The sequence below is a fragment of the Talpa europaea genome (assembly GCF_964194135.1).
Source record: "Talpa europaea genome assembly, chromosome: 4".
Taxonomy (NCBI): Eukaryota; Metazoa; Chordata; class Mammalia; order Eulipotyphla; family Talpidae; genus Talpa; species Talpa europaea.
Window position 1 is genome coordinate 144,484,858 of NC_140070.1, and position 25,324 is coordinate 144,510,181.

A 25,324-nucleotide genomic window follows, 5' to 3' on the forward strand; every position below is an offset into this window, starting at 1 on the left:
AACACGGTGGTCACCCGGGCTGTGATAGGCCAGGGCTGGGTCTGCGCTGAGATTCTGAATCACTAGGCTCTGGCCTGGGGCGGTGAGGGCTGTGCAGGTGGCTGTGCTGTGCAGGGGCCTCACTCTCTCTGCTCTGGGTCCCACGGTGCCCTGTACAGGCGGGGAGGGGTTGAGGTCTCTTTCCCCAAGGACTTAGGTCATATTTATCGGCTGGTCCTGCTGCCCCTGTAGTTTTGATTTCCACTGTAGGAATTGCTCGTGGATTGCTTGCCTGATGTGTGAGTTTGTGGTCCTGATAGGACCAGGTCATGTGGGCATGGATGGCAGCTTTTGTGCCGGTCTGGACCTATTTACAGTCAGAAAAGCCTGGGCTCTGGCTGGCCCCGGGGAGATTCCCAGGGACATGCCCCGGTCCACAGCCACGTCCTGATGGACCGGCTCTCGGGGGCCCTCTGGGGGCTGCACGGGGCCCTCAGCACCACAGAACATTCCCCTCCACCAGCTCCACTTACACCTGTCTCACCATCTCCTCCCAGTAAGTCACGTTTCCATCCCCGTGGAGATGTCATTAGACAAAGTCACCTTTTCTTAGGCTTTTTTTTCCTTGCTGAAAAATCCTACAACAGAGATAACAGGAACGTATTTAACTCGGAAACAGGAAGCTTACAGTTCTTTGCATATACCTATCAAGTGCTGAAAACTCTGCGGACGTACCATTTTAATTACACCAAAGTTGAATTAGCTTTATTTACCAAGATCATTCCAACATTCCAGCCAATGATCAGGTAGAAAAAAAATGTAAACACCCCAGGAAGACATCTTACTGGAGTGTTCATATTTCAAAATAAAAGAAATAAAATTCCTCATGGAGTGTTTATGTTTCAAAAATACATTAAGATTTATATTTTTAAGGTTGAGGATATTTAAGTTTTTTCCCTAGGAGTTTTAGTGCATTTTGGGTGCTTTTTAAGTCTAATTAAAATGTGATGGTGGCACCTGTGATTAAGGGGGTGCCCAGTGAAGAAGAATTCTCCACATACTGAGCGTGGGTCTCGTCAGGGTCAGGAATGAAGACGGGTCACTCGGGTTGCTTGTGCTCAGACATGATGAGCTCATCGTATTTGTCCATTAATTTCTTAGCAACTTCTGCCAGGGATGGACCCAGGAGGACCCTCAGTCTCCTCACGGCAGGGAATGGAGGGTGACGGCCGTGTGTGGGGGTGAGACACCCGCGGTCTGTTGCGCTGGCCCTGGTGGACTCAGGCTCCAAGGAGGTGGAGCCATCTCTGGGGGAGCCACACGGCCCTGGACAGACCTCTAGAGTCAGTGTCACGGGCGTGAGGCCTTTTCTTCATCCCTCTACCGGGCAGCCTCTCCTGGTTTGCAGGAGCTGGGGCTGCAGCTGTCCTGGGCACTTTTGCACGTTGCTAGTCACTCAAGGCCTCAAAATAAGTGGCCTGATCCCCTCAGCCACGAGGCCTCGGCCATGCTGCCCAGAGAAGGGGAGGGGTGTGGCAGCAGTGCCCGGTTGGGCTGATGTGGCACATAGGACAGAGACCCGCAGAAGCACAGGGAGGGCACAGACCAGCACCTCTGCAGGTGCCAGGTAACAATGTCATGGTGACGTGTGATGGCCGATCTGCTCAAACAACTCCCGTCCACGTCCAGTCTGACTTGTGAGCTCCTCAGTCAGTCCCCTGTCTCCCCAGGCCTCCACCCGTCCTCATCAACTTTCCACCTTGTCCCCATGCTGTCCACGAGGGCATGTGCCCTCCCGAGCCCCACAGGTCACCAGCCCTCATTTAGATCCTGACTCTCCACCACACTGAGCAGGCCCCAAGTGAGACACAGCTCCACACCTTGGGGACTGGGCCCTTATGGTTATTGATCAGGGGTGTTTTGGGGATTTACTGTCGAGAGGCGGAAACACAAACACGCTCATCTCCGCACCACGAGGAGTTCAGCCCTGCAACGTCATGACTGTCAGACCTGCAGCCTTGGCCAGAACTTATTCCTGACACTGTGTGACTCCCCCACAAGGTGTTAGAAACCTCCACAACCCAAATCTACTCTCTTGGCCTAGGCCATAGACACGAACAGTCTGAGCCTGAAGAACTCCCTGCACCTCCACTCTGCTGCTCTGCTCCTTCCTCGTATGTGTTCTCAGTGCTGCTGGGGGCGCTAATGCCAGGGCCACATGTGTCCATCATCATAGGTGGTGTCCAGAGCTGCAGCTTCCCCAGATGTACCCTCAGGGGTCAGAGAGGGCAGCCCTGGACGGACGTCCTCTCGATGGGGCAGCTGACTCCCTCTGGCCAGGTGCTGACCCTGAGAGCCTGGATGTGCCCCAGCCTGTGGCCTTGACCTTCCACTGCGGAGTGAAGACACTGGCGTCCTCTCTGCCTCTCTGTTGAACCCCAGACTCCATCCCGTGTGCTGTGAGATTGCAGGGTTTGGAGACAGCAACATGAAGCGTGTCCCCGCCCCCGTCACGCCTCCTAGGTCAAGGTTACATGCCTCCATGCCACTGAGTTATGATCATTTATTTTGTCCCTTTCAGATGGTTTCCCTGAAGATGAGATTGATGTGTGTTTACCTGGTGGTCCTGGGAGCCCTGTGCTGGTACCTTAGCACGCACCATGTGACTCCTATAGAAATAAGTCCATTTGTTTCCACTAGAGAAAACAGGAGTTTCCTGCAGCTCCCAGACATGGACTGCAAGCAGCACCCCCCCTTCCTGGTCCTGCTGGTGACGTCGTCTCCCCATCAGACGTCTGAGCGCATTGCCATCCGCAGCACCTGGGGAGGAGACAGGACAGTGGGAGGAAAATGGATAAAATCGTTCTTCCTCCTGGGAACCACGTCCAGTTGGAACGTGTCTCTGGCGGTGGCTCAGGAGAGCCAGCAGCATCGCGACATCATCCAGAAGGACTTTGTGGATGTTTATGACAATCTGACCCTGAAGACCATGATGGGAATGGAGTGGGTCCACCGCTATTGTCCTCAGGCTGCTTTCGTCATGAAAACAGACTCTGACGTGTTTATCAACGTCTACTACCTGATGGAGCTGCTTCTGCAGGAGAACCGAACTTCTGGTTTTTTCGCTGGCCTCCTTCATAGAAATGCCTCACCTGTCAGGACAAATCCCCATAAATGGTTTGTCAGCAAAGAGGAGTACCCACAGGACACGTTCCCGCCCTACTGTGACGGCACTGGCTATGTCTTCTCCAGTGACGTGGCCACTCAGGTGTATAGTGTTTCTGGCAGCGTCCCGTTCATTAAGCTGGAAGATGTCTTTGTGGGGCTCTGCCTCCAAGAGCTTAAAATCAGCCCCGAGCAACTAGACACGGAGCAGTCCTTCATCCGAGGTGGAGAGCCCTTCTCTGAGTGTCTCTACAGGAAGATTGTCTCCAGCCATGGTGTCCAGCCTCAAGACATTAGACTCTATTGGCATGGTCTAGAGAGTTCCCTGGGAGAGGAGTGTCCAGGTCAATGAGGGTTCCCAGCAGCACATCTGACACATGTCAGGCACCCAGAATGATGGTTGTTGAAAGGACACCAGTCATGATGGTGGGAGCAGGGTGATTGGGAAGAGGGTGCAGAGGAGGGTGATGTGGGGTTCCTGATCTGAGCTAGACTAGACTTTGGACTGGGTTTAAACCATGAATTATTCCCACTTAGTGCCCCATCAATAATCAGCACCATCCCCTGAGGACCTGCACTACTGCATTAGTGCTTGATTTTTCCTACAGCAACAGGCATTCATATGTCAATAATCACTGTAATTGTCAATGGACTAAACTAACCATTTAAAAGATACAGAGTGTGGTTGGACCAGGAAACAGATCCTATCTCCCATTATCTCCAGGAGGCACATCTATATTCCAAAGATCAAAGACGCGTCCAAGTAAATGGCTGAGAAATAATCCTACAAGCAAATAGATCCCAAAGGAGGCTAGGGCAGCACACAGCACAAAAAGCAGATTTCCAGTGAAAAAAGCTAACAAGGGGTAGGGAGGGGCACTATATATTAATTAAGGGAAAATTACCTTGGAAGACTTGATGCTCATCATTGTATACTCACCAGTGGAGAAGCACCAAAACACACTAGCAAGTACTATCAGCTCTGAAAACAGACATTGGAAAAAACTTGTTTGTTGGGGAGAACTTCAAGAGCTCTCTTTCTAGGACAGATCAACTAGATAGAAAACAACAGGACACAACTTTAAATAAGGAACTAGACTGTGTGGTCCTAATAGTCATTCACAGGGCACTGTCCCCAACAAATATCATTTGATATTCTCCATAATAGAAAATATACTGGGTCACAAAACAAATATCAAGAAATTCATAGCATTTAAATCATACTTAGCATCTTCCCTCACGGTAATGGCCTCAAACTCGGAACCAACAACCACAGGAAAGCAGGAAAATACTTTATGTGTGGACTGAATATCAGACAAATGAGAGCCTATTGGTTAATGAGGAAATCAAAGAAGATATAAATAATATACCTGAGGCAAATGATATGGAGGACACAGCCTCCCAGAAATCAAGTGGCTCAGCGGAATTGTGCCAAGAGGGACACGTATTGCTGTATAGGCCATCATCAGGGAAGAAGAGAGCACTCAAAAAGAACCTTGTCTTTCAGGTCATGGAATTTGATAAAAGAACAAACAAATCCAAAAACCAGCAGAAGAACAGAAATAATAAAAATCAAAGAAGAAATAAATGATATAGAAAATAAAAAGTCCAAAGATTAACGAAACCAAAGTCTTTGAAAAAAGTAAACAAAATAGAAAAATTTTCACAAGAAACAAGTACGGTTCAGCATCTGAAAATCACCAAGGTAAATCACCACAAACCCTCCTGAGGAGATGTAACCTCCAATCACGGTTGGGGTCGGGGCTGGCTGCCTTTTATTAACTTGGGGACCCTCCTCTCTACCTGTGAGAGCAAGTGGTTGTGGTGGCTCCTGGTCCAATCCTGGGGATGCAGGACACTAGTTAGAGTCTGGGGCCACCTGAAGAGGAGATAGAAACCTGGGACTGAAGATAGAAACCTGTTTGGACTGAAGAGTCCAGACAGAATGGGGGGAGGACAGGGTCAGAGCGGAGCGAGTCTGGGAGGGATGAGGTGGGGGAGAGAGGGATGGACAAACAACACTGCAACAAACAAAACCCCCTGAATAGTCAGAACAGTCTTCAGAGGAAAAAAGAAAGATGGAGTGATGATGCCTCCTACTTCAAACAATACTACAAAGCAACAGCAACCAAAACAGTATGTTATTGCAACAAAAACAGACTAACAGATAAATGGAATGGAGTTGAAGACTCAGAAATAAGTCCACACAGATATTGACAATCTTTGACAAAGAGGCCATGAGCACACATGGAGAGAGGAAAGGCCCTTCAACAAATGGAGCAGGGAACCCTGGACAGCTAGGCAAAAAGAGAAACCAGATCATTAGTTAACACCATAAACAAAATTTAATTCAAAATGGATTCAAGAGTTGGAAATAAGACCTGAGGTCATAAATTCATGGAAGAAAACATGGGGAAATATTCCTGGACGTTAATCTCAGCGAGGTAATTGGGACCTCAACTCCAGTGGCAAGTAAAACAAGAGCAAAAACAGACAAATGGGGCTGTAGCAAACTAAAAAGCTTTGTACAGCAAAGAAAGCCATCACAAAAAATAAAAAAGCAACACACAGACTTGGAAGGGATATTTGCACATCTTATATCTGATAAGGGGTTAATTTCCAAAGTAGACAGAGAACGCAAACAAGTTAACAATAGCAAAAAACAACCCATTCAAAAGTGGGCGAAAGACCTGAACAGGCACTTCTCTAAAGAAGACATGTGGTCAATTATTAGATGTTTTCATATATGTGTAGAATATAAAAAAGAGCAAAGCAAAAAAACAAAAACAAAAACAAAAACAAAAAAACCAGCCAAAAGAAAATGAAACTAAGCCTTAGACTCCATGAAGGATACCAAGGAGGTCAGCCACATTTTCTACTATAATTTTAGGTAACCAAAAAATCCCCTCTGAATGAATCTTACTGAAGTTGGAAGCATCTCTGCAGGATATGTTATTGGCAACAATAGTCCTCCAGCTCCAATTCCACAGAGAACTTTGCCTCATTAGGTAAAACTAACAGCCCTCACTGTAACTTTTCAGGCTTCATCCTGGCACTCAGTCTTGACCTCATAACTTGAAACCTAAGATTAACTCTTCTACAACCTGCAGAGATTCTCAGATCTTGGCAGCGTCTGCCCTGTCACATTTTCCCAGTGGAGGAACAATAAAACTTAATTATTTACCCAAAGCATACATGTATCTAGTGTCAAAGGCCACCCATGTTACAGGCGGAAAGCAGCAGGACAGTCCTGCCACTCACTCTCAGCTCTCCAGCAACTGCTGGGTCAATGTCCCAGCAACACCCGGATCAGCACCACAGCTGATCACGGACGAGAAAGCCAGCTTGCCCCGGGTGCCAGCGGACAGTGTCATCCACGCGCCCATCATCCCTTTGAGAGCGAGACGTGAGCCTTTGCTGTGTGCAGCCCCTGAAATTCGGGGGGTTCTTCTGTTGCTCATGTAACCTGACCCATTTCTTCAGATCGTTGACTCTAATGTTCTCCCAGCTCTGAAACCGGAGGGTTGATACTGTGCAAGACTAGGATCAATTTGACTTTCAAATTCACATGCATTTTCCCAGTGGACGAACAATAAAATTTATTTACCCAAAAGTATACATGTACCTAGTGTCAAAGGTCACTCATGCTACAGGCGGCAAGCAGCAGGACAGTCCTGTCGCTCACTCTCTGCTCTCCAGGCCTGATGCCACTCCTGTTTCCTCCGGCTTCAGTGTCTACAATCCAGATAATGTGCTTCCTGTCCTTGTGTAACTGCTGCACCTCACACGCTTCTGTTAACCTTTACCACAGGTGAGGTCTCGCTGCTGCGCTTCTACCGCTTGTCCCGTTCTAACTACAGCACGGTGTGTGGTTAAATCTTATCACCTTTGCTTATTTAAAACCATGTGAATCTCAGTAATGCTTGGAAAAGTGTGTGCAATGGTGACTTTTTCCCCTACGTCATTCCAACTACTCCACTGGAGTTAAATACCATTCTTTTAAAATTTGCTTTGACTGCATGTAGCTGACGTGCATAATCTCTTCTGTCCTCTTTGCGCTACTTGTCCAGTCTGTCTGTGTGGTCAAAGGTGGTGCTTTTACTTTCCTCATAAGGCTTTTATTGGAGCCCATCCTTCTGTAGGGTGGATGTGATTGGGTCTCTTTTGCTGCTGTAGGGCAGATGTGGTTGGGGCGAAGATCAGGCTTCTCGAACAGTTAACTTCCTTCTGTGGCTTTACGTTCCGTGTCAGGGGAGCCCTCAGGGCTCACGCCGTTATCAAGGGGGAGCATGAAAGGTAAGAGTCTTGCTCTTATGCTTATGCTTCTCTTTGCTTTGATAATCAACTTTTAATTTTGATTTTTTTTTCATATTGTTGGCACTGTTGATGGTTTGGTTGGAAACAGAAATAGAGTGGAAAGTAATTTCCTTCCCAGGCCACCTCTGGAAAGACACCCCGGAAGCTGCAGGGCTGTCCTGGTGGAGGGGCACTGGGCTAGGGGTGCAGAGAGCATCCTGTTCACTGTGTAACTTTTGTACCGCTCGAGTTTTGGAGATCTTTTTTTAGACATTGTTTGTAAAACTTTTTAAAAGGATCAGAAAACTTGGCAAGGATTTAGGTCATGTTGATAAATATGGTCCTGCTGGTCCTGCTGCCCCTGTAGTTTCGATTTCCACTGTAGGAATTGCTCGTGGATTGCTTGCCTGACGTGTGAGTTTGTGGTCCTGCTAGGACCAGGTCATGTGGGCATGGATGGCTGCTTTTGTGCCAGCCTGGACCTATTTACAGTCAGAAAAGCCTGGGCTTCTGGCTGGCCCCGGGGAGATTCCCAGGGACATGCCCCGGTCCACAGCCACGTCCTGATGGACCGGCTCTCTGGGGCCCTCTGGAGGCTGCACGGGGCCCTCAGCACCACTAAACATTCCCCTCCACCAGCTCCACTTACACCTGTCTCACCATCTCCTCACAGTAGTCACGTTTCGATCCCCATGGAGATGTCATTAGAGAAAGTCACCTTTTCTTTTTTTTATTTAAATTTTATTTTTATATTCCCCATACAATTACAACCCCCTTATTTTTACCCCAAGCCCTCCTTTCCCCGCCCCCCACCCCCCATAGAGTGTCTCTTGTTCATAGTTATTTGTTGATTTTGATATTTTCTTTCTTATAGTTATTCTTTTTCCTGGTCCCTTATTTAAGTTTTCTAGATTCCTGCTATGAGTGAGACCATCCGGTATTTTTCTTTTTCTTTCTGGCTTATTTCGCTGAGCATGATCCCTTCCAGCACCATCCATGTTGCTGCATATTGCATGAGTTTGTCTTTTTTGATGGCTGAGTAATATTCCATGGTGTATATGGACCCCATCTTCTTCATCCAGTCATGTATTTTGGGGCATTTGAGTTGTTTCCATAGCTTAGCTACTGTACATAGTGCTGCTATAAACATAGGGGTGCAGGTGCTCTTTGGAATGGATGTTTCTGTGTCCTTTGGGTAAATACCTAGGAGTGGAATTGTTGGATCCTATGGAAGCTCTATGTTTAGTAGGTCCAGAAATCTCCGCACAGCTTTCCATAGTGGTTGGACCAGTTTGCACTCCCACCAGCAGTGCAGGAGAGTTCCTTTCTCTCCACATCCTCGCCAACATTTGCTGTTGCTAGTTTTTTTAATATGTGCCATTCTCACTGGTGTAAGATGGTATCTCATGGTAGTTTTGATTTGCATTTCCCTGATTACAAGTGATGTTGAACATTTTTTCATATGCCTGTTAGCCATTTGCATTTCCTCTTTTAGCTCTTCTGCCCATTTTTGACTGGATTATTTCCTTTGTTGTTGTTGAGTCTCATCAGCTCTTTGCAGATTTTTGTGATCAATCCTTTATCATTAGTGTTGTGTGCAAAAATGTTCTCCCAGTTGGTGGGGTTTCTCTTTGTTTTTGTTATTGTCTCTTTTGCTGTGCAGAAGCTCTTTAATTTGATGTAGTCCCAGCTGTTGATCTTTGCCTTCACTATCACTGCTTTGGGTGACGTGTCTGTAAAGATGTCTTTGATGTGCAAATCCCGTAGTGTTTCGCCTATATTTCCTTCTATGTATTTTATGGTTTCAGGTCTTATGTCTTGTTCCTTAATCCATTTTGAGCTGGTTTTTGTGCATGGTGTTAGGTAGAAGTCAAGCTTCATTCTTTTGCATGTAGCGACCCACTTTTCCCAGCACCATTTATTGAACAAACTTTCTTTGCTCCAATGCATATTCTTTGCTCCTTTGTCAAAGATTAGTTGACCATAAATCTGTGGGTTTATTTCTAGATTTTCTATTCGATTCCATTGGTCTGTGTGTCTGTTCTTGTTCCAATACCATGCAGTTTTGATGATCATGGCTTTGTAGTGAAGTTTGAAGTCTGGGAGTGTGATGCCTCCATTCCCTTCTTTTTTTTTTCAGGAGAGCTTTACAGAGATAACAGGAATTTAACTCAGAATCCCAGGAAGCTTAAAGTTATTTGTATATATGTACAGGGCTGCAATCTCTGCAGACATACCTGTTTTGGTTACACAAAGTTGAATTAGCTTTATTTACCAAGGGTGATCCCAACATTCTAGGCCCAAATCAGAAACAATAAACTGGGCTTCCCCCTGGGGTGTTTACCTTTCAAAGACATGATACGCTTCGTATTTTTAAGGGTGAAGAAATGTAAGTTTTCCCTAGGAGATTTAGTGCATTTTGGGTGGTTTTTAAGTCCAATTAAAATGTGGTAGTGGCACCTGTGATTTAGGGCATGCCCAGCGAAGAAGAATTTTCCACATACTCAGCATGGATCTTGTCAGAGTCAGGAATGAAGAGGGGGTCAGTTGGGTCACTAGTGCTCAGACATGATGAACGCATCGTGTCGGCCAATCCTGTGTCGGGGGTGGGAGGCTTCCTCTCAGGTCTCCGTGGGGAGATCAGCAGTGAGGACACTGCTGGGGGAACGGGCAGGGCCAGGGCACGGCTGTCTAAGGAGGAGAGGCAGGCCTGAAGGAGTGTAGGCGCATCCAGGCGCTTTTGAGGCTTCCCTTTCCTGCCCTCTTCCCAAGAGACCTTGGATCCTGGGATCTTCTGGGCATGCAGGGCCTTGTGAGCACAGCCTCTTAATTCTGCCCTATTCAGGGGAAGGGGATGGGGTTTGGAATATAGCAGGGGGATCTGTCAGAAATATGTGGATTTTAGAGAGTCTGGGTAGTGGGTGCATTTGGAGAGTGTGGATAAGAAACAATTCAGATCCTGTTCCAAATAAATAAATGCAGAACAACTGCTCAGCTCCTTCCTGCTGCAGTATATGTGGGTTCAGGGCGAAGTCATTGAGGAGAAACAAAAGAGAAAGAATTAGATAGATAGATAGATAGATAGATAGATAGATAGATAGATAGATAGATAGATGATAAAATTAAACATGGGAATCTATGGTTTCCAGAGATTTTTTTTTATAACTTATTTTTTTAAAAAGATTTTTTATTATCTATACAAGCACTGGGGTACAGTCCAGAGGCACGGGAGGATGAGAGAATTCACCCAGCACAGAGTAGGGAGCAGAACAGGCAGCAGGACTGAAATGCACTGCTGAGGGGCGCAGCAGATGAGACAGGAGAAGTCTGCCATGCCATGTGGGTTTCTCCTTGGCCAGCTGGGAATCGAACCGGTGCTGCAGAGGCTGCAGACAGCTTCATAGCACGGCGCTCAACCCACTGTGCCACCGGGGAGGACTTGCAGGGATTTTTTTTTTTTAATTGATGAATTGAAATTATACGAGATAGAATTAAAAAGTTGTGACAAATACAAATAAGACACGGGCACCATCCAGGCTTCCCGGGAGCCCACGCAGAGATGACACATGAGCCATGACCACATGGTGAAGGTCCCACTCTAAGACCTGGCCAGGCCACTCCTTCATGCTTTGGAGCCTCCATCATATTTCATCTCACCAAGGCACACATTTCACTTCTCAAAACACACAATGCTCAACTCTTGAAAAGCCTTTCAGGAAACTTCCATGTTCCTGGCAGGTGCCAGGTAACAATGTCATGGTGACGTGTGATGGCTGATCTGCTCAAACAACTCCTGTCCACGTCCAGTCTGACTAGTGAGCTCCTCAGTCAGTCCCCTGTCTCCCCAGGCCTCCACCCATCCTCATCAACTTTCCATCTTGTCCCCACTCTATCCACGAGGGCATGTGCCCTCCCGAGCCCCACAGGTCACCAGCCCTCATTTAGATCCTGAATCTCCACCACACTGAGCAGACCCCAGGTGAGACACAGCTCCACACCTTGGGGACTGGGCCCTTATGGTTATTGACCAGGGGTGTTTTAGGGATTTACTGTCGAGAGGCGGAAACACAAACACGCTCATCTCCGCACCACGAGGAGTTCAGCCCTGCAACGTCATGACTGTCAGACCTGCGGCCTTGGCCAGAACTTATTCCTGACACTGTGTGACTCCCCCACAAGGTGTTAGAAACCTCCACAAACCCAAATCTACTCTCTTGGCCTAGGCCATAGACACGAACAGTCTGAGCCTGAAGAACTCCCTGCACCTCCACTCTGCTGCTCTGCTCCTTCCTCATGATGTGTTCTCAGTGCTGCTGGGGGCGCTAATGCCAGGGCCACACGTGTCCATCATCATAGGTGGTGTCCAGAGCTGCAGCTTCCCCAGATGTACCCTCAGGGGTCAGAGAGGGCAGCCCTGGACGGACGTCCTCTCGATGGGGCAGCTGACTCCCTCTGGCCAGGTGCTGACCCCGAGAGCCTAGATGTGCCCCAGCCTGTGGCCTTGACCTTCCACTGCGGAGTGAAGACACTGGCGTCCTCTCTGCCTCTCTGTTGAACCCCAGCCTCCATCCCGTGTGCTGTGAGATTGCAGGGTTTGGAGACAGCAGCATGAAGCATGTCCCCGCCCCTGTCATGCCTCTTAGGTCAAGGTTACATGCCCTCGTGCTGTTGAGTTCTGATCATTTTTTTTCTGCTTCTTTCAGATGGTTTACCTTTATATGAGAGTGATCTGTATTTCCCTGGTGGCCCTAGGACCCCTGATGTGGTACCTTAGTGAGGAAGATCTGGACCCTTCTGCAGTACTTCCAGAGTTTTTCAAGAGAGAAAACGGGGACTTCCTGCAGCTCCCAGACATGGACTGCAAGCAGCAGCCCCCCTTCCTGGTCCTGCTGGTGACGTCGTCGCCCCATCAGACATCTGAGCGCAGTGCCATCCGGAGCACCTGGGGAGGAGACAGGACAGTCGGAGGAAAACGAATAAAAACACTCTTCCTCCTGGGAACCACGTCCAGCAGGGACAGGTCTCTGGCGGTGGCCCGGGAGAGCCAGCAGCATCGCGACATCATCCAGAAGGACTTTGTGGACGTTTATGTGAATCTGACCCTGAAGACCATGATGGGAATGGAGTGGGTCCACCGCTATTGTCCTCAGGCTGCTTTCGTCATGAAAACAGACTCTGACGTGTTTATCAACGTCTACTACCTGACGGAGCTGCTTCTGAAGAAGAACCAGCCCTCGGGGTTTTTCACTGGCTTCCTTTATAAAAATGCCTTGCCTGTCAGGAAAAGGTCCCATAAATGGTTTGTCAGCAAATATGAATATTTGTGGGGAACGTTCCCGCCCTACTGTGACGGCAGTGGCTATGTCTTCTCCAGCGACGTGGCCAGTCTGGTGTATGAAGTTTCTGAACGTGTCCGTTATATTAAACTGGAAGATGTCTTTGTGGGGCTCTGCCTCCAAGAGCTGGGGATCAGACCTCAACGACTTCACAATGTTCAGACCATCTTTCCACAGGGCTTGCCCTTTTCCGTGTGTCGCTTCAAGAAGATTGTGGCCAGCCATCACATCAATTCTCAAGATATGAGGGTCTATTGGCACAGCCTGGAAAGTTCCCTGGGAGAGGAGTGTCCAGGTTATTGAGGGGTGTCAGCAGCACATGTGGATATAGGTCAGGATCCTGGGATGATGGTTCTTGAAAGAACTTCCTCACTGATGATGGTGGGGGAGGGGTCGGGAGCGGGTGGAGCAGGAGAGATTCCAGATCTGAACTAGACTGAGAGCTGAAGTGAAGCCAGCAATGAGTCCCACTAGTGCTCCCATCAATAATCAGCACCATCCCCTGAGGATGGACAAAACCCACTAATATGGACCATTAACCTATTACAATGGGGCCAAGAACATTCACTTGAATATGGAATATGACCATTGGAAGGTCACATGGAAAAGAAATGAAACTAGAGCACCATACACAAAAACCAATTCAAGATGGATAAAAGACTTCCATGTAAGACCTAAAACCATAAGATACATAGAAGAAAACATAGGCAAATGCTTCATGATGTAAGCTTCAGCGATGTCTTTAGGGATTAGTCTGCAACAGCAAGGAGAACAAGACAATATGAACACCTGGGACTACATCAAGCTAAAAAGCTCTCATGCACCAAAAGAAACCCTAACTACCAAGTGGGAGAATACATTCGCACACCATACATCTGACAAGGGACAGATATCGAGGCTCTACAAAGTGCTCATAAACTCATCAAAAAAGAAAATAAAGAACGCAATCAGAAAATGAGCAGAAGAGCTAAACAGGCACTTCTTCAAAGAAGCATGTATACAACAAAAAGACACACGAAAAAATGTTCATTTTTTTATCAGGGAAATTATTATCAGGGAAATTCAAGTGAGGGCCACAATAAGATACCACGTAACCCCGTGAGAATGGCCTACACCGAAGGACCAGAAACAGCAAGTGCTGCGAGGATGCGAGGAAAGGGAAGCCTCTTTCTCTGCTGGTCAGAATGTGGGCTGACCCAGCCCCTATGGAAAGCGGTGTGGGGTGTCTCAAAAGATTGGAATGGTCGCCACGTGACTTGTAATTTTCACTGCTAGGAAACCACCTGAAAACTTTAAAAAAGTACTAATTCGTAAGGAAACTCGCATTCCCATGTTCATTGCAGCACTGTTTACAGCAGCCAAGCTATGGAAACAACCGAAGTGCCTCCAAGCAGACGAGCTGATCAAGATGTGGGTGATACACGCCATAGAATACCACTCAGAAACCGAAAGGGAGAAGCTCCCGGCATTTGCGGCCACATGGTTGGAGCTGGACGTGATAAAGCTCAGTGAAGTCAGTCAGATAGCAGACAGATACCAGACGTCGCTTCTATGTGGAATATAGAGAAACCAAACTAAGGGTCAGATAAAGACAAACAACACTTGAGCACTGACTACACACCTGACGCATCTGGAGGGCCTGGGGGGAGCTCTGAGAACAAAGAGAGAAGGAAGCACAATGGACCGTGGTGGTGGGCCAGGTGATTTAGTGATGGGTGCTCTCTGGTGGTGATCCCTGGGGTGGGGGTCACCACCTATACTTTGAAAATACCAACAATAATGCAAGCCAATGTTAACTGTAAACACACAAACAAAACTCTCTTCAGTGTGCTTTTCCTTCCATGAGGATGGAAAGTAAAACCCTTTATCTTCATATTGAAGGTAGAATAAGTAAAAATGAAGCTATTGGGTTTCTCTTTCATGACTCGGTTGCTAACCCTTCCTGCCTTAAAGGCATTTTTTTTAAAGATTTATTTATTTACTTATTTATACAAGAACCAGGGTACCGGCCAGAGGCGCAGGAGGGTGAGAGGATTCACCAGAGACAGAGCAGGAGCAGAACAGGCAGACTGACTGAAACACACTGCTGAGGGGAGCAGCGGGCGAGACAGGAGAGGTCTGCCGCGCCATATGGGACCCTCACCGGCCGGCCGGAATCGAACCAGCGCTGCAGAGGCTGCGGACAGCTTCATAGCGCTGTGCTCAACCACCTGCACCACCAGGAGATGGCTTTTGCTTTCAACTGCACTGTATCATTGCAACTTCCAAAAGTGTCAGGAAAATTTCATTCAGCTATGTTTCTATTTTTTTCTCCTGTGTAGTCAGTCCTGGGTGCATCCATCCATCACTCACAGACTCCTGTCCTTGCGCCTTGTATCAAGGGGTACCTGTTGATGCAGGTGTTGTTTTAGGTCCCATAAGATACATTGTAAGCAAATAGCTCCTGCTTTTGTAGAATATAATGATTGTTCTGGCTAAGTTGAGCCTGAATTATGAAAGTGGAAATACAATTTCATCTTATTCCAGAAGAAAACAGGACTAGAAGATAATCGTTTGTGGGTTTTATAATCAGTGTAATTTGAGTCTTTTTTGTGTGTTTCAACTTTAGGGTGAGCATCCATAGAATTAATGAGTCACCCAGTCTCTCCAAAAAATATAAAGTGTGTGTGTCTATGTGTGTGTGCGTGTGTGTGTGTGCACCTGAGCATGGGTCAGGGCTGAGGATGCCCTTCAGGTCTTATGTGTCTCTTCCTGGCTCAGCAGGGCGGCCCCCGTGGTGGCTGAGATCAGGACATCAGCTCAAGCTGCAAGGAAAATTGTGTCGTGGGCCTTTGGTCTCTGCACCAGCGATGAACATACAATTTATCACCCAGCCTGGGATGGTTTGGAATGTAAAATGGGAAACTATTAATAATTTCCCAAGTGCAGCAGGCGTACAGTAAGATGGCCAAAAGCAAAAACATAGGAAGCAAGAGGTGATGACAATTTATTGAGTTTATGGTGTTCCAGTCTTTACGCTCGTTATTTCCTAAAATATGTCTGTCCACGTGGCAGAGAGCCCCATGAAGGCTCTCTGTACCTCGCTGTACTGATGAAGACATAGATCTTGCAAGATTTCCAGGGAAAATGTAGGCTATCCAGTTAATTTCACAGAACCAACAAATAATTTCTTAGTCTAATTCCCGACTACTCAGATAAGCCGTGGATACGGTCAGGAGAAGTTGTCTCACGCATCATTGGAGACACTTTTATACTAAAAAGCTCTGACACTGTCCGTGGCGGTCGGCTGAGGCGGAGGCGGGTCTGCGGCCGTGAGCTCGGGCTGGTCCGAGCCCAGCTTCCAGGTTCTCACACCCTCCTGATGAGACTTACCCTCTGGCCGTGGACGGGGTGGGGGCCGGCGGCCAGCGGCCATTTATGCCCTTGGGGATCCTCCCTCTGCCCCCAGCAGCAGGTGGTGGTGGCTCCTCGCCCATCTCCTGGGTAACACCTGGGGCCACCTGGAGGGCCCATGGAAACCTGGGAAGTGATAAGCCTAGACCCAGTGAGGGGAGGCGGGCCCTGGGCGGGGGGAGGGTGGGATGGGGTGCAGGAGAGAGGGGGGAATGGGGAGGAGGGGTGGGGGGGCAAAGAGGAGGGATGGGGAGAGGATGGGGGAGGAGAGAGCAGGAGGGGCTGTGGGGTACAGGGAGGGCTTGAAGGGGTGATGGGAGGAGAGGGCAGGGGAGGTTGCAGGGCCAGGCGGTGGCCGAGGCTGCCTGGGTAGCCCCAAGCCTATGGGAGCCCCTCGGAATCACAGCGTTCACGGCGAGGCCGGGCGCCCCAGCGGGAGAGCTACTGGTTGAGGGAGGGTGAGGGCCTCGTCTCGGCGCCTGTGCGACGGGTGTAAGAAGCGTTTGCTTCTCCACCTCGGGCTGGTTGAGACGTGGGTGAGAGACCCGCAGGAGGTTAACAACCGCAGCGTTTATCTTGATCTTGACTTTGATCTTTTCCTTCCAGACTTGTCTGGACCTTTCTGCCCCTTTTCTCTGGGTGGGGCAGGGAACTGGAACCTTCCTCCCTCTGGGGACCACCTGTTGCCCTAGGACAGGGACACCGTCTGGCTCGCCGCCTGGCCGCCCTGCTCCCCGTCCTGTGGGATCTCCTGGTGCTTCCTTCATTGAGTGGCCTGGTGGGCTGAGCCATTGGCCCTCTGGACTCTCTGGGTCTGGCCACAGGGTGTGGGGCTGCTGAAAATTCTAGCTTTGTAATCATAGGGTGGTTTCCTTGACAACTGGCTACCATCCTCAGGGGCTTTCTGAAAGTTACCTCATTAACATAGTCAGGTGTGTTTGAAATAGGCTTTTCATGAAAAACAAAAGACACCCTTGTCTCTCTTATCAGGAAATTCTATGAGTTTTAGAAGCTCCATGCAAATAATGAGCATGAGGATCAAATATGTATATTTCTTATTATACATCACAATGTCATGTATCCATCTCTGTCCACCTACCACCCACCCACCCAGCCACCCATCTACCTACCCACACCCATCGATCCACCCATCCATGCACCAACCCACCCACCTACCCATCTACCTACCCATCCACCAATCCATCCACTGACCTGTCCATCTACCAATCCATCTACCCATCCTCCTACCCACCCACCCATCCCCCTGTCACAAACATTTTTCTACTGTTATGTTCTTTTATATTAGTTATGTGCACACTCCTGGTCATTTTCTTATAGAGGGGAATTATTAAACGAAAGGACTCTCTCATTTTACATTTTCTGAATGCTACAGATGAAGGGCCAGCAGACTCCGCAGAGGGCCAGATGGCGAGCACTCTCGGCCCGGAGGCTAATGAATCTCTGTCACAGCTGCTCAGCTACGTGGTAGCAGAGAGAAAGCAGCCATGGAACCATGTCAATAAGTGAACCTGCTGTGTTCCAGCAAGACTTTATCACGAGAACAGATGACAGGTTGGACTTTGCCCTGATGAGACACTCAGGGCGGCGCTTGAGGTTAGGGGCAGGAAGGACACCTCATTACGGCTCAGAGAGAGGGCAGGAGCGCGGTGGTGACAGTGTGACAACCACTGACATGCAGAGCTGCGCAGGATGTGAGCGTGCTGTGTACCAAGCGTGTGGCTTCCTCATGCTGGCGCACGAGTGTAAGGTCAGGAAGACCACAGGGCAGGTTTTCTAGGATCCCATGCAGACCGGGTAAAGGAGGAGTCCTGGAGCCCTCAGTGGCTTTTGCAGGCTTTTATTGGGATTGACCAGGTACACAGCAGGCAGGGGTGCTGGGGGGCCGGGAGGCTGGCAGGCCTCCCAGCCCCCAGCAAGTCTTCACTCTGTCTGGGCTCTCCGGCGTTCTCTGGTAGTTCTGCTTCTCTGCTTCTGCTTCTCTCAGCTTCTCTTTCGGCTTCTGCTGGTGTCCCCGTGACGCCGCCCTTAAAAGCCCGGTCTCAGCCCAGGTGTACCCACTTACATATGCCCACACCCTGCTCCAGGTGCCGCCATCAGGCATGCATTCAGGACCGCAAGGATCCGTCATCTATCCTGATGGCGGGAGGGCAGAAAGGCCTGACATTTTTTTTTCCTTACCCTATAACGAGCCTCCCTGCCGGCTCGTGGAGGTGCCATGTGGTTTGGTCTGGACCCCGGAAAACAACAGAAATGACCTGCTACTTCAGGGGATCTGTAAGAGCCACATGATCTGTCCCCTTCCTGTTACAATTGTCATCTGGGATAAACCGAGGCAAGCAAAAGTAAGTGAGTTCATTAACAAAGAATCAGAGTGAGGGCTGGGGCCCCAGAATGCCCCCCCAGATCGCTCTGGGGAAGCCACCCCAGTTCTGAGCTTCTCAGTGAGAATTTCTAGGCAGTTGGTGAGCTTCTGGACCTCATTTTGAGAATTTTCTGCAGAGACAAGGAAAACCCGTGCAGGGGTCCTGTTGCGGTGCCCGTCTGCTGTTGTCCACGCCTCGAGGAAAGCAGAAGGTGGTGAACCTCAACCCAGAGCCCTGTCTTCTGGAGATGGCCTCTGATCAGCATCAGAAGTGGCAAGGGGAGGCTCTCTGGAGTTCCTGACTCAGATGCAGCAGTTTCCAGATGCTGCTTGTGCACACACGGCCTCTTCAGGGACCAGTGCAGCTCATCCTGACTCTTAACTCACACCCCTTCGTCGGGGCTACACAGAGTTGGGGGGCTCTTCATTATCAGGTCTGGCTAACACAATGCAGCTCCATCACCTTGAGGAAGCAAGATGAGCAGCACCTGCAGCCCAGGTAGCGTGAATGACGCGTGCGCTCGGGCTTGTGCTGAGCCACCAGGCTCTCCGTTACAGGAGAGGGCCTTCCTGTCCTGACTGGTACACCCAGCCATATCTCTTATGTAAAATAGCACCTGTGTTACCGCCTGTCTTTTGTGCTCTGCCTTACCTGTCTTCACAGCCACCCAGCATCCATTGTCCTGTTCTGGGATAATGCCTTGCACTGCGCCTGTCACCATCACAGTGCAGCGTGGTTTCTCGTCCACGTCACTGAAGACACCCCATGTAAGTGAGCATTTATTAAGCGGGGGTGTTCTTTAGTCCTCACCAAGGCTAGTAAGACTGCTACACTTCCTTTCAATGGTAGGTGAATTACTCTCATTTTACCCACCAGAAATGCATTTCTTTGCTACTTTTGTGTTTATTTGTTCTCACTGAAGGTGCCCAGAGTCCCACTGCAGACCCCATGCATAGGGTAAGGTAAAAAAGTATCAGGCTTTTCTGCCCTCCCGCCATTAGGATGGATGATGGAACCCCGAGGTCCTGAACGCATGCCTGATGGCGGGCACCTGGAGTGGGCTGTGGGCCTTCGTAAGTGGGCACACATGGGCTGAGAGATTGGCCTTATAAAAGCGGCGTCATGGCGACGCCAGCAGAACCACGAGAGCAGCAGAGAACAAGGCCACCAGGGAACGCCGGAAAGCCCAGGTAGAGTGAAGACTTGCCTGAGGTTCGGGGGACTCTCTCCGTGTGGAACGTTGAACTGTGGTTACACGCCCCACTGCTGCCCCGGGCGCGGCTGGCCCTTTACAAACACATCAGCTTTCACCAGCTCAGCCCCACGGAGAGGGGGTTTGGCAGAAGAGAAATCGAGTCTGGGAGGGGAGATGCACTGTTTGTGACTCCAGGCCTGTGTTCTTTCTAACTACCAAGGACCAAAACGTCGCCCAATACACCGTGAATTTCCCTAAGAGCACCCCGTTTCCCCCACCCCCCGAACCCTGTGTGTTAGCCGGTTGTATGTTTGGCTGCTTTGAAGATGAAAGCAACAGCAGCTTAACTGAAGCAGATTATTTTTCTCCACAAAAGACAACACGAAGGGCAGCCCTTTCCTTCAGAGCCCTGGGGGGTCAGAGTCCTTCCACCCACTCACTCTGCCACCCGTGAGTGCTGCTTGTGGGGCGCATCACCCCTCTGCTCTGCGGCCAGGAAGAGGAAGGAGAAGGTGCCGCGGCCAGGGGGGACGTGGCCCCCGGTGGCACTAGCGCGATAGGTGCCAGGCACGGCCGCCGTCCCCTGCGGGCGCCCTTGGTGCCAGGCACTGTCTCCAGTCTGGCTGGGCACAGAGAGATGAGCGCGCTGTAGCCTCGGAAGACAGAGGCGCAGAGAACACTCAGCAGCAGGTGGAACTAGCTTGTGTGGAATAGCCAGGACACCCAATCCTGGTGAGGCAGGGGGCCCCTCCTGGGTCCGGGAGACCTCACAAAATGGACAGACAGAGGAGGGGCACACGGAGGAGTGTTGAGCCCATTTACGGCGCGAGGTAGAGCTCTCCTTGGGGGCCTCGGGGTGTTATAGAGAAGCTCAAGCCACCGCCCCCGGCTTGGACTGCACAGGAAACACAGGAGAAAGTGAAGCAGAGAGCGAGGCCGGCAGGCAAGCAGAACCGCAGGCACGGGGCCCAGCAGCAGGGCCCCCGCGGGGGCCTCAGAGTTTCCAGGGTACAGAGCACAGCCGGATGGCTCAAGAGAACAGCAGCTGGTCGGCTCGCAGGCCTCGGGGCCAGGAGTAGGCATCCTCAGGGCCATGGTCCGTTAGCCTGCAAGGGGGGACCCCTCTGTCTTCTCTCAACTCCAGGCAGGCAGCGGCCCCTGGGCTCATGGCGCAGCCATGGCGACCTCTGCACCTGCCCTCCCGCACCTCCGTCCCGCCCCTCCGCCTTGTCCTCCACACCTGTCTGTGGCTGCGTCCCGGTTTCTCCTCACAAGCACACCAGTCACACTGGGCCAGGGCCCCTCCCAAAGGCCCTGCTTGGCGGCTCCCAGGACCATCCCCACATAAGGCTGCGCCCCGAAGTCCCGCAGGTGTGGGCTCCACTGGCCATTTAGGGAGTCAGCTCAGCCGGTGACGCCGGCCCGGTGGATGTTTGTATCTCGGGTCAAGGGAAATCTAACTCATCCTCCGAAGCAAGAAGGGGCCACGCTCGAGCCAACACTAACACCCAGCGAGTCCCAGGCGGCCTGGAGCCGCGCGGCGCCAATCACCAGAAAAGGCTCCCCCTCTCCCGGCCCCACCTGCGCTGTGTCAGCCACTTGACATGTGGAAAATGAGGCTCCTCTGTAAAAATAGAATAGAATCAATTAGACGAGGATGTTCTGGGGCAATTTATACTTTTCTAGGCTTTGGGATTCATTTAAAAAATATTTTGTCTTTGAAAATCTAAGTTCACTTTCAAGCCCACTTTTTAATTTTTTATTACAGCCCTTTATTCAAGCTCTCTGTGTGAGCTGTGGTTCACAGGACAGAAACTTAGTGGGGGGCTTTTGGCTTAGGGTCAAGGTACCAGCAGAAGGTCCCCAAAGTTAATGACCATTTTTGAAACCCCCTCAGCCATCAGCTTTCCTTGTCCCCTGGCAGAACCGTGTTGTCCCCCAAGGTCTCTTGTCACCTGGAGGACAGTGGACACCTGAGTCCCGGGGGTGAGGCTGAGGGGCCCTCTGCACCCCTGCCTCTGTCCCCCTCACAGCCAACACGATTGGGAGTTAAAGTGGTTTTATGACATGACCCCCAAGTTCTTCAAAATCCCTCCACCCAGGGGTCCAAGCCCCAGCAGCTCCAGTTTTGTATCCGAGTCTGTTCTGCCAGAAGAACACAGTGGCGTGGTCGCCATGGGCGAGCTCTGAATTGACCCCACCTTTGCAGCACCCCCTCCTGAGTGCGGCTGAAACCTGGCAGGAGGGGCATCATGCCTGTCGCTTGTCACTCTGCAGGCACGGGGAGGCCGTCCTGGCAGGTCCTCCCCTCCCACGAGGTTGTTAAAACAGTTTCGCTCAGCTGGCAGCACCAGGCCTGGAACCAGGAGGGTGCAAGGTGCTGAGGGGGTTGGAAGGCTGAGGGGCCACCAGCAGGACCATAGGGTCTTCAGGAGAGAGCGCAGCTCTGGCTGGCAGCCAGCAAGCAGTGGGACCCCAGCCCTACACCCCCAACTTCAGAGAGTTCCCTATACCCCTGCCCCACACAGGACGGCCTCCCCTGCTGTCCATTCCCACCATGGTGGTGCATTGGCACGGCCTATGGACCTCCATGGCCGCAAGGAGGTCCCCAGTGTCCATGGCCACCTGGGGTTCACTCTGGTGCTGCCTCGTCGCAGTATCTCTGGGGTAATTTCGCTGCCCTAAAGTCTCCCGTGCTCTGCCTGTTGGTCTCCCCACCGCGGCTGCCGCGGTCACTGATCTTCCCAGCAGGACTCCTGGGGCCTGCGCTGCCTGCTCCTGTCTAGCCGGGAGGCTGTCCTCGTCCTGAATGATGATGAAAACTGCAGGCAGCACAGGGTGCTGCCCCGCCTGCACAGTAAGTCCCGGGGTCACGAGAAAGACTCTCTCTCCTGTCAGGTGGAGGTTTGTGGTGTGCGAGGACCACGGGGCTCGGCAGCGCAGCCTTAACAGCATTCCTCTCTTTAAAGAGCAGCTTCCAGCTTTTATGTTTTCCTGGATTTTCTAATTTTTCCAGCATGAATATGTATCACTTTTGTGATAAAGAGAATATTAGAAGCTATTCATTAAAAATTCATAATGCTTATCTAGGGCCTCCCCTGGTGGCGCAGCGGTTGAGCGCTGGGTTGCAAAGCTGCCCGCAGCCTCCGCAGCGCTGGTTCGATCCCCGGCTGCTCCCCGGCCACCGGAGGAGGGTCCCACATGGCGCGCAGACCTCTCCTGCCGCCCGCTGCTCCCCTCAGCAGTGTCCTTCGGTCCTTCTGCCTGCTCTGCTCCCCGCTCTGGCTCTGGTGAATTCTCTCACCCTCCCGCGCTGCTGACTGTACCCAGTGCTTGCATAAATAAATAAATCTTTAAAAAAAATTCATAATGCTTATCTAGAGTGATGTGGACGTTACAAATGGTTTTTATTTTCTTCTTCATATTAGGCTGAGCCTAGTGGGGACCTGCTGTTTCTATAAGTGGGAAGCAGCAAAACCTGCTTTTAATATTCCCTAACTATTCTGCAGAGATCATGCCCCTTGTACACTTAAATTCTTCACAGAGCCCTGTGAAAGGATTTTTTAAACGAGATTTATTTATTTATTCATACAAGAGCTGGGGTACAGGCCAGCAATGTCGGGGGGGGGGTGGTGAGAAGATTCACCAGAGACAGAGCAGGGAACAGAACAGGCAGACTGACTGAGATACACTGCTGAGGGGAGCAGCGGGCGAGCCAGGAGAGGTCTGCCGCACCATGTGGGCCACCTCCCTGGCCAGGGATCGAACTTGTGCTGCAGTGGCTGCAGATTGCTTCATAGTGCAGTGCTTAACCCCTTGCGCCACCGGGGAGGCCCTTGTGAAAGGATTTTTTTAAAAGATAAAATATGACCTGTTTGTCTTATATATATATATTGATATTCTCATATAAATTTAAAATGAACATGTGTCTAAGATGTTAACTCGTTAAGCAATGGGGAAACCAACAAGATGTTATAGCAGATTCAATGGCAAATTCAAAGAACACACATACACACCATTGTGAATTCTGAAAAATTTATAAATAGATGCAAAATTAGTCAATCTCTGAGGAGCAAATATCAGCTGCATCTTTACCAAAGCTCATTTACATCTCTAAGTACTAGACTCAAGTATGATCATTGATTTCTTACAACTCCAGAGAAGCAGAAGATGCATCTGTAAAATGAGACTGGTTCGTGCAGGTGGGGGCCAAGAAGTCCCCTCCTCTGCCAACAGCAAGGTGGACATCCAGTTATCCAAGCCTGAAGCCCGAGAGCTGCAGAGCTGGTGGCGTACGTCCTTGTCCGAATCCCAAGTCCTGAGAACCAGGAGTCCAAGTGCAGGTGGACAGCGGCGTCCCAGCCACGGCAGCCAGGCAGAGAGAGAATCTGCCCTCGTCCACCCCTGTGCTCGGCCCCCAGGGCTGGGTGAGACCCGCCCACCTCCGGGAGGGCCATTGACTCTCCTGGTGTACTGAGCCGATTAGCCAACAATAAAACAATGAACCAGGTCAAAAAATTGAAGCACTCAGTAGACATGTCTCCAAAGAAGACATCCAGAAGGACAGGAGGCCCACGCGAAAGTGCTCACCATCCCTCATCATCAGGGAAATGCAAACCACAGGCTGAAACACAAGATGATCCAGCTCTCCTACTCCTGGGCATGTAGCTGAAGAAAGCAAGACGTGGCTATGTTCACTGCAGCACTGTTTACGATAAGCAAGGTACCGAGACAATCCAGAGGTGTGGAGACAGTGTGGTAGGAATGAATTCTAGCCTTTTCCCCAGGCAGAGGAAGAACAAGTGGTACTTCAGGAATGGTGAGGCCAGGAGAAGCTTTATGACTCATGCATGAGGTCCCAGACTGGGGAGCCCTGTAAGGTCTGAGCACCCGTTTAAAGACCAAGGGTTCCTTTTATACACAACTGTCTCCATGTCTGTTACATGGACAGCATCGTTTTTCAGCAGACACAACCATTTGCGGCAAAGTCCCCAGACAAGGGGGCAAAGCAAGGGGAGGAAGATGCAGGCATTCGGGGATGGCCTTGGAGAGGGAGACCAGCTGGTTGGCTGCCCAACCTTGCAGATGAGAGTGCTGAGGGCCCGGCCATGAATCTCGAGAGGGAAGGAGCTGTAAGTCAGCAAACTTGTTGATGACGCCTGCATTGGAGTGTTCATTGCACCTGGGCTGGAAGTGCTGCTGGAATCTTTTTTATAGTCATTTGGTCAATAATACATTTTCTCATCAGGAGGACTGGTATGTGCACATGATGGAATACTACTCAGCAATAAAAAAGACAAACTGTCGCTTTGCCATTTGTGACAACTGGAGGGCATGATGTTAAGTGAAATTAGTCAGAAGGAGAAAGACAAACACCAGATGGTTTCACTCCCGTGTGGAATGCGGAGAAGCAAAGCAAAGGAACAGATGAAACTAAATCAGAACAAACCCTTGGAGTCTGACTGTAGAACTGAGGCCACAGAGAGGGAGGGTGAAGGGGGGAGCAAAGGGGCGAGGGGCCCGTGGGCTGGGGTGGGGGTGGCTGGGTGGGGGGGTGTGGTGACACACACCTGAAG

At 50.2% G+C, this 25,324-nt stretch overlaps 2 protein-coding genes across 2 annotated transcripts; both read left to right on the plus strand.

Moving 5' to 3' along the window:
- Positions 1 to 2,575: 2,575 nt before the first annotated feature.
- On the plus strand, positions 2,576 to 3,496 carry LOC311170396 (beta-1,3-galactosyltransferase 5-like; the record flags this gene model as incomplete). The annotated part of the gene is made up of 1 exon (XM_084232760.1): positions 2,576 to 3,496. The coding sequence occupies one exon, from the start codon at positions 2,576 to 2,578 to the stop codon at positions 3,494 to 3,496; it is 921 nt and encodes a 306-aa protein (XP_084088886.1).
- Positions 3,497 to 6,339: 2,843 nt separating this feature from the next.
- LOC311170397 (beta-1,3-galactosyltransferase 5-like) lies at positions 6,340 to 13,079 on the plus strand (the record flags this gene model as incomplete). Its single annotated transcript, XM_084232761.1, has 3 exons — positions 6,340 to 6,550; positions 6,956 to 7,008; positions 12,144 to 13,079. The coding sequence occupies 3 exons, from the start codon at positions 6,340 to 6,342 to the stop codon at positions 13,077 to 13,079; spliced, it is 1,200 nt and encodes a 399-aa protein (XP_084088887.1).
- Positions 13,080 to 25,324: the final 12,245 nt, after the last annotated feature.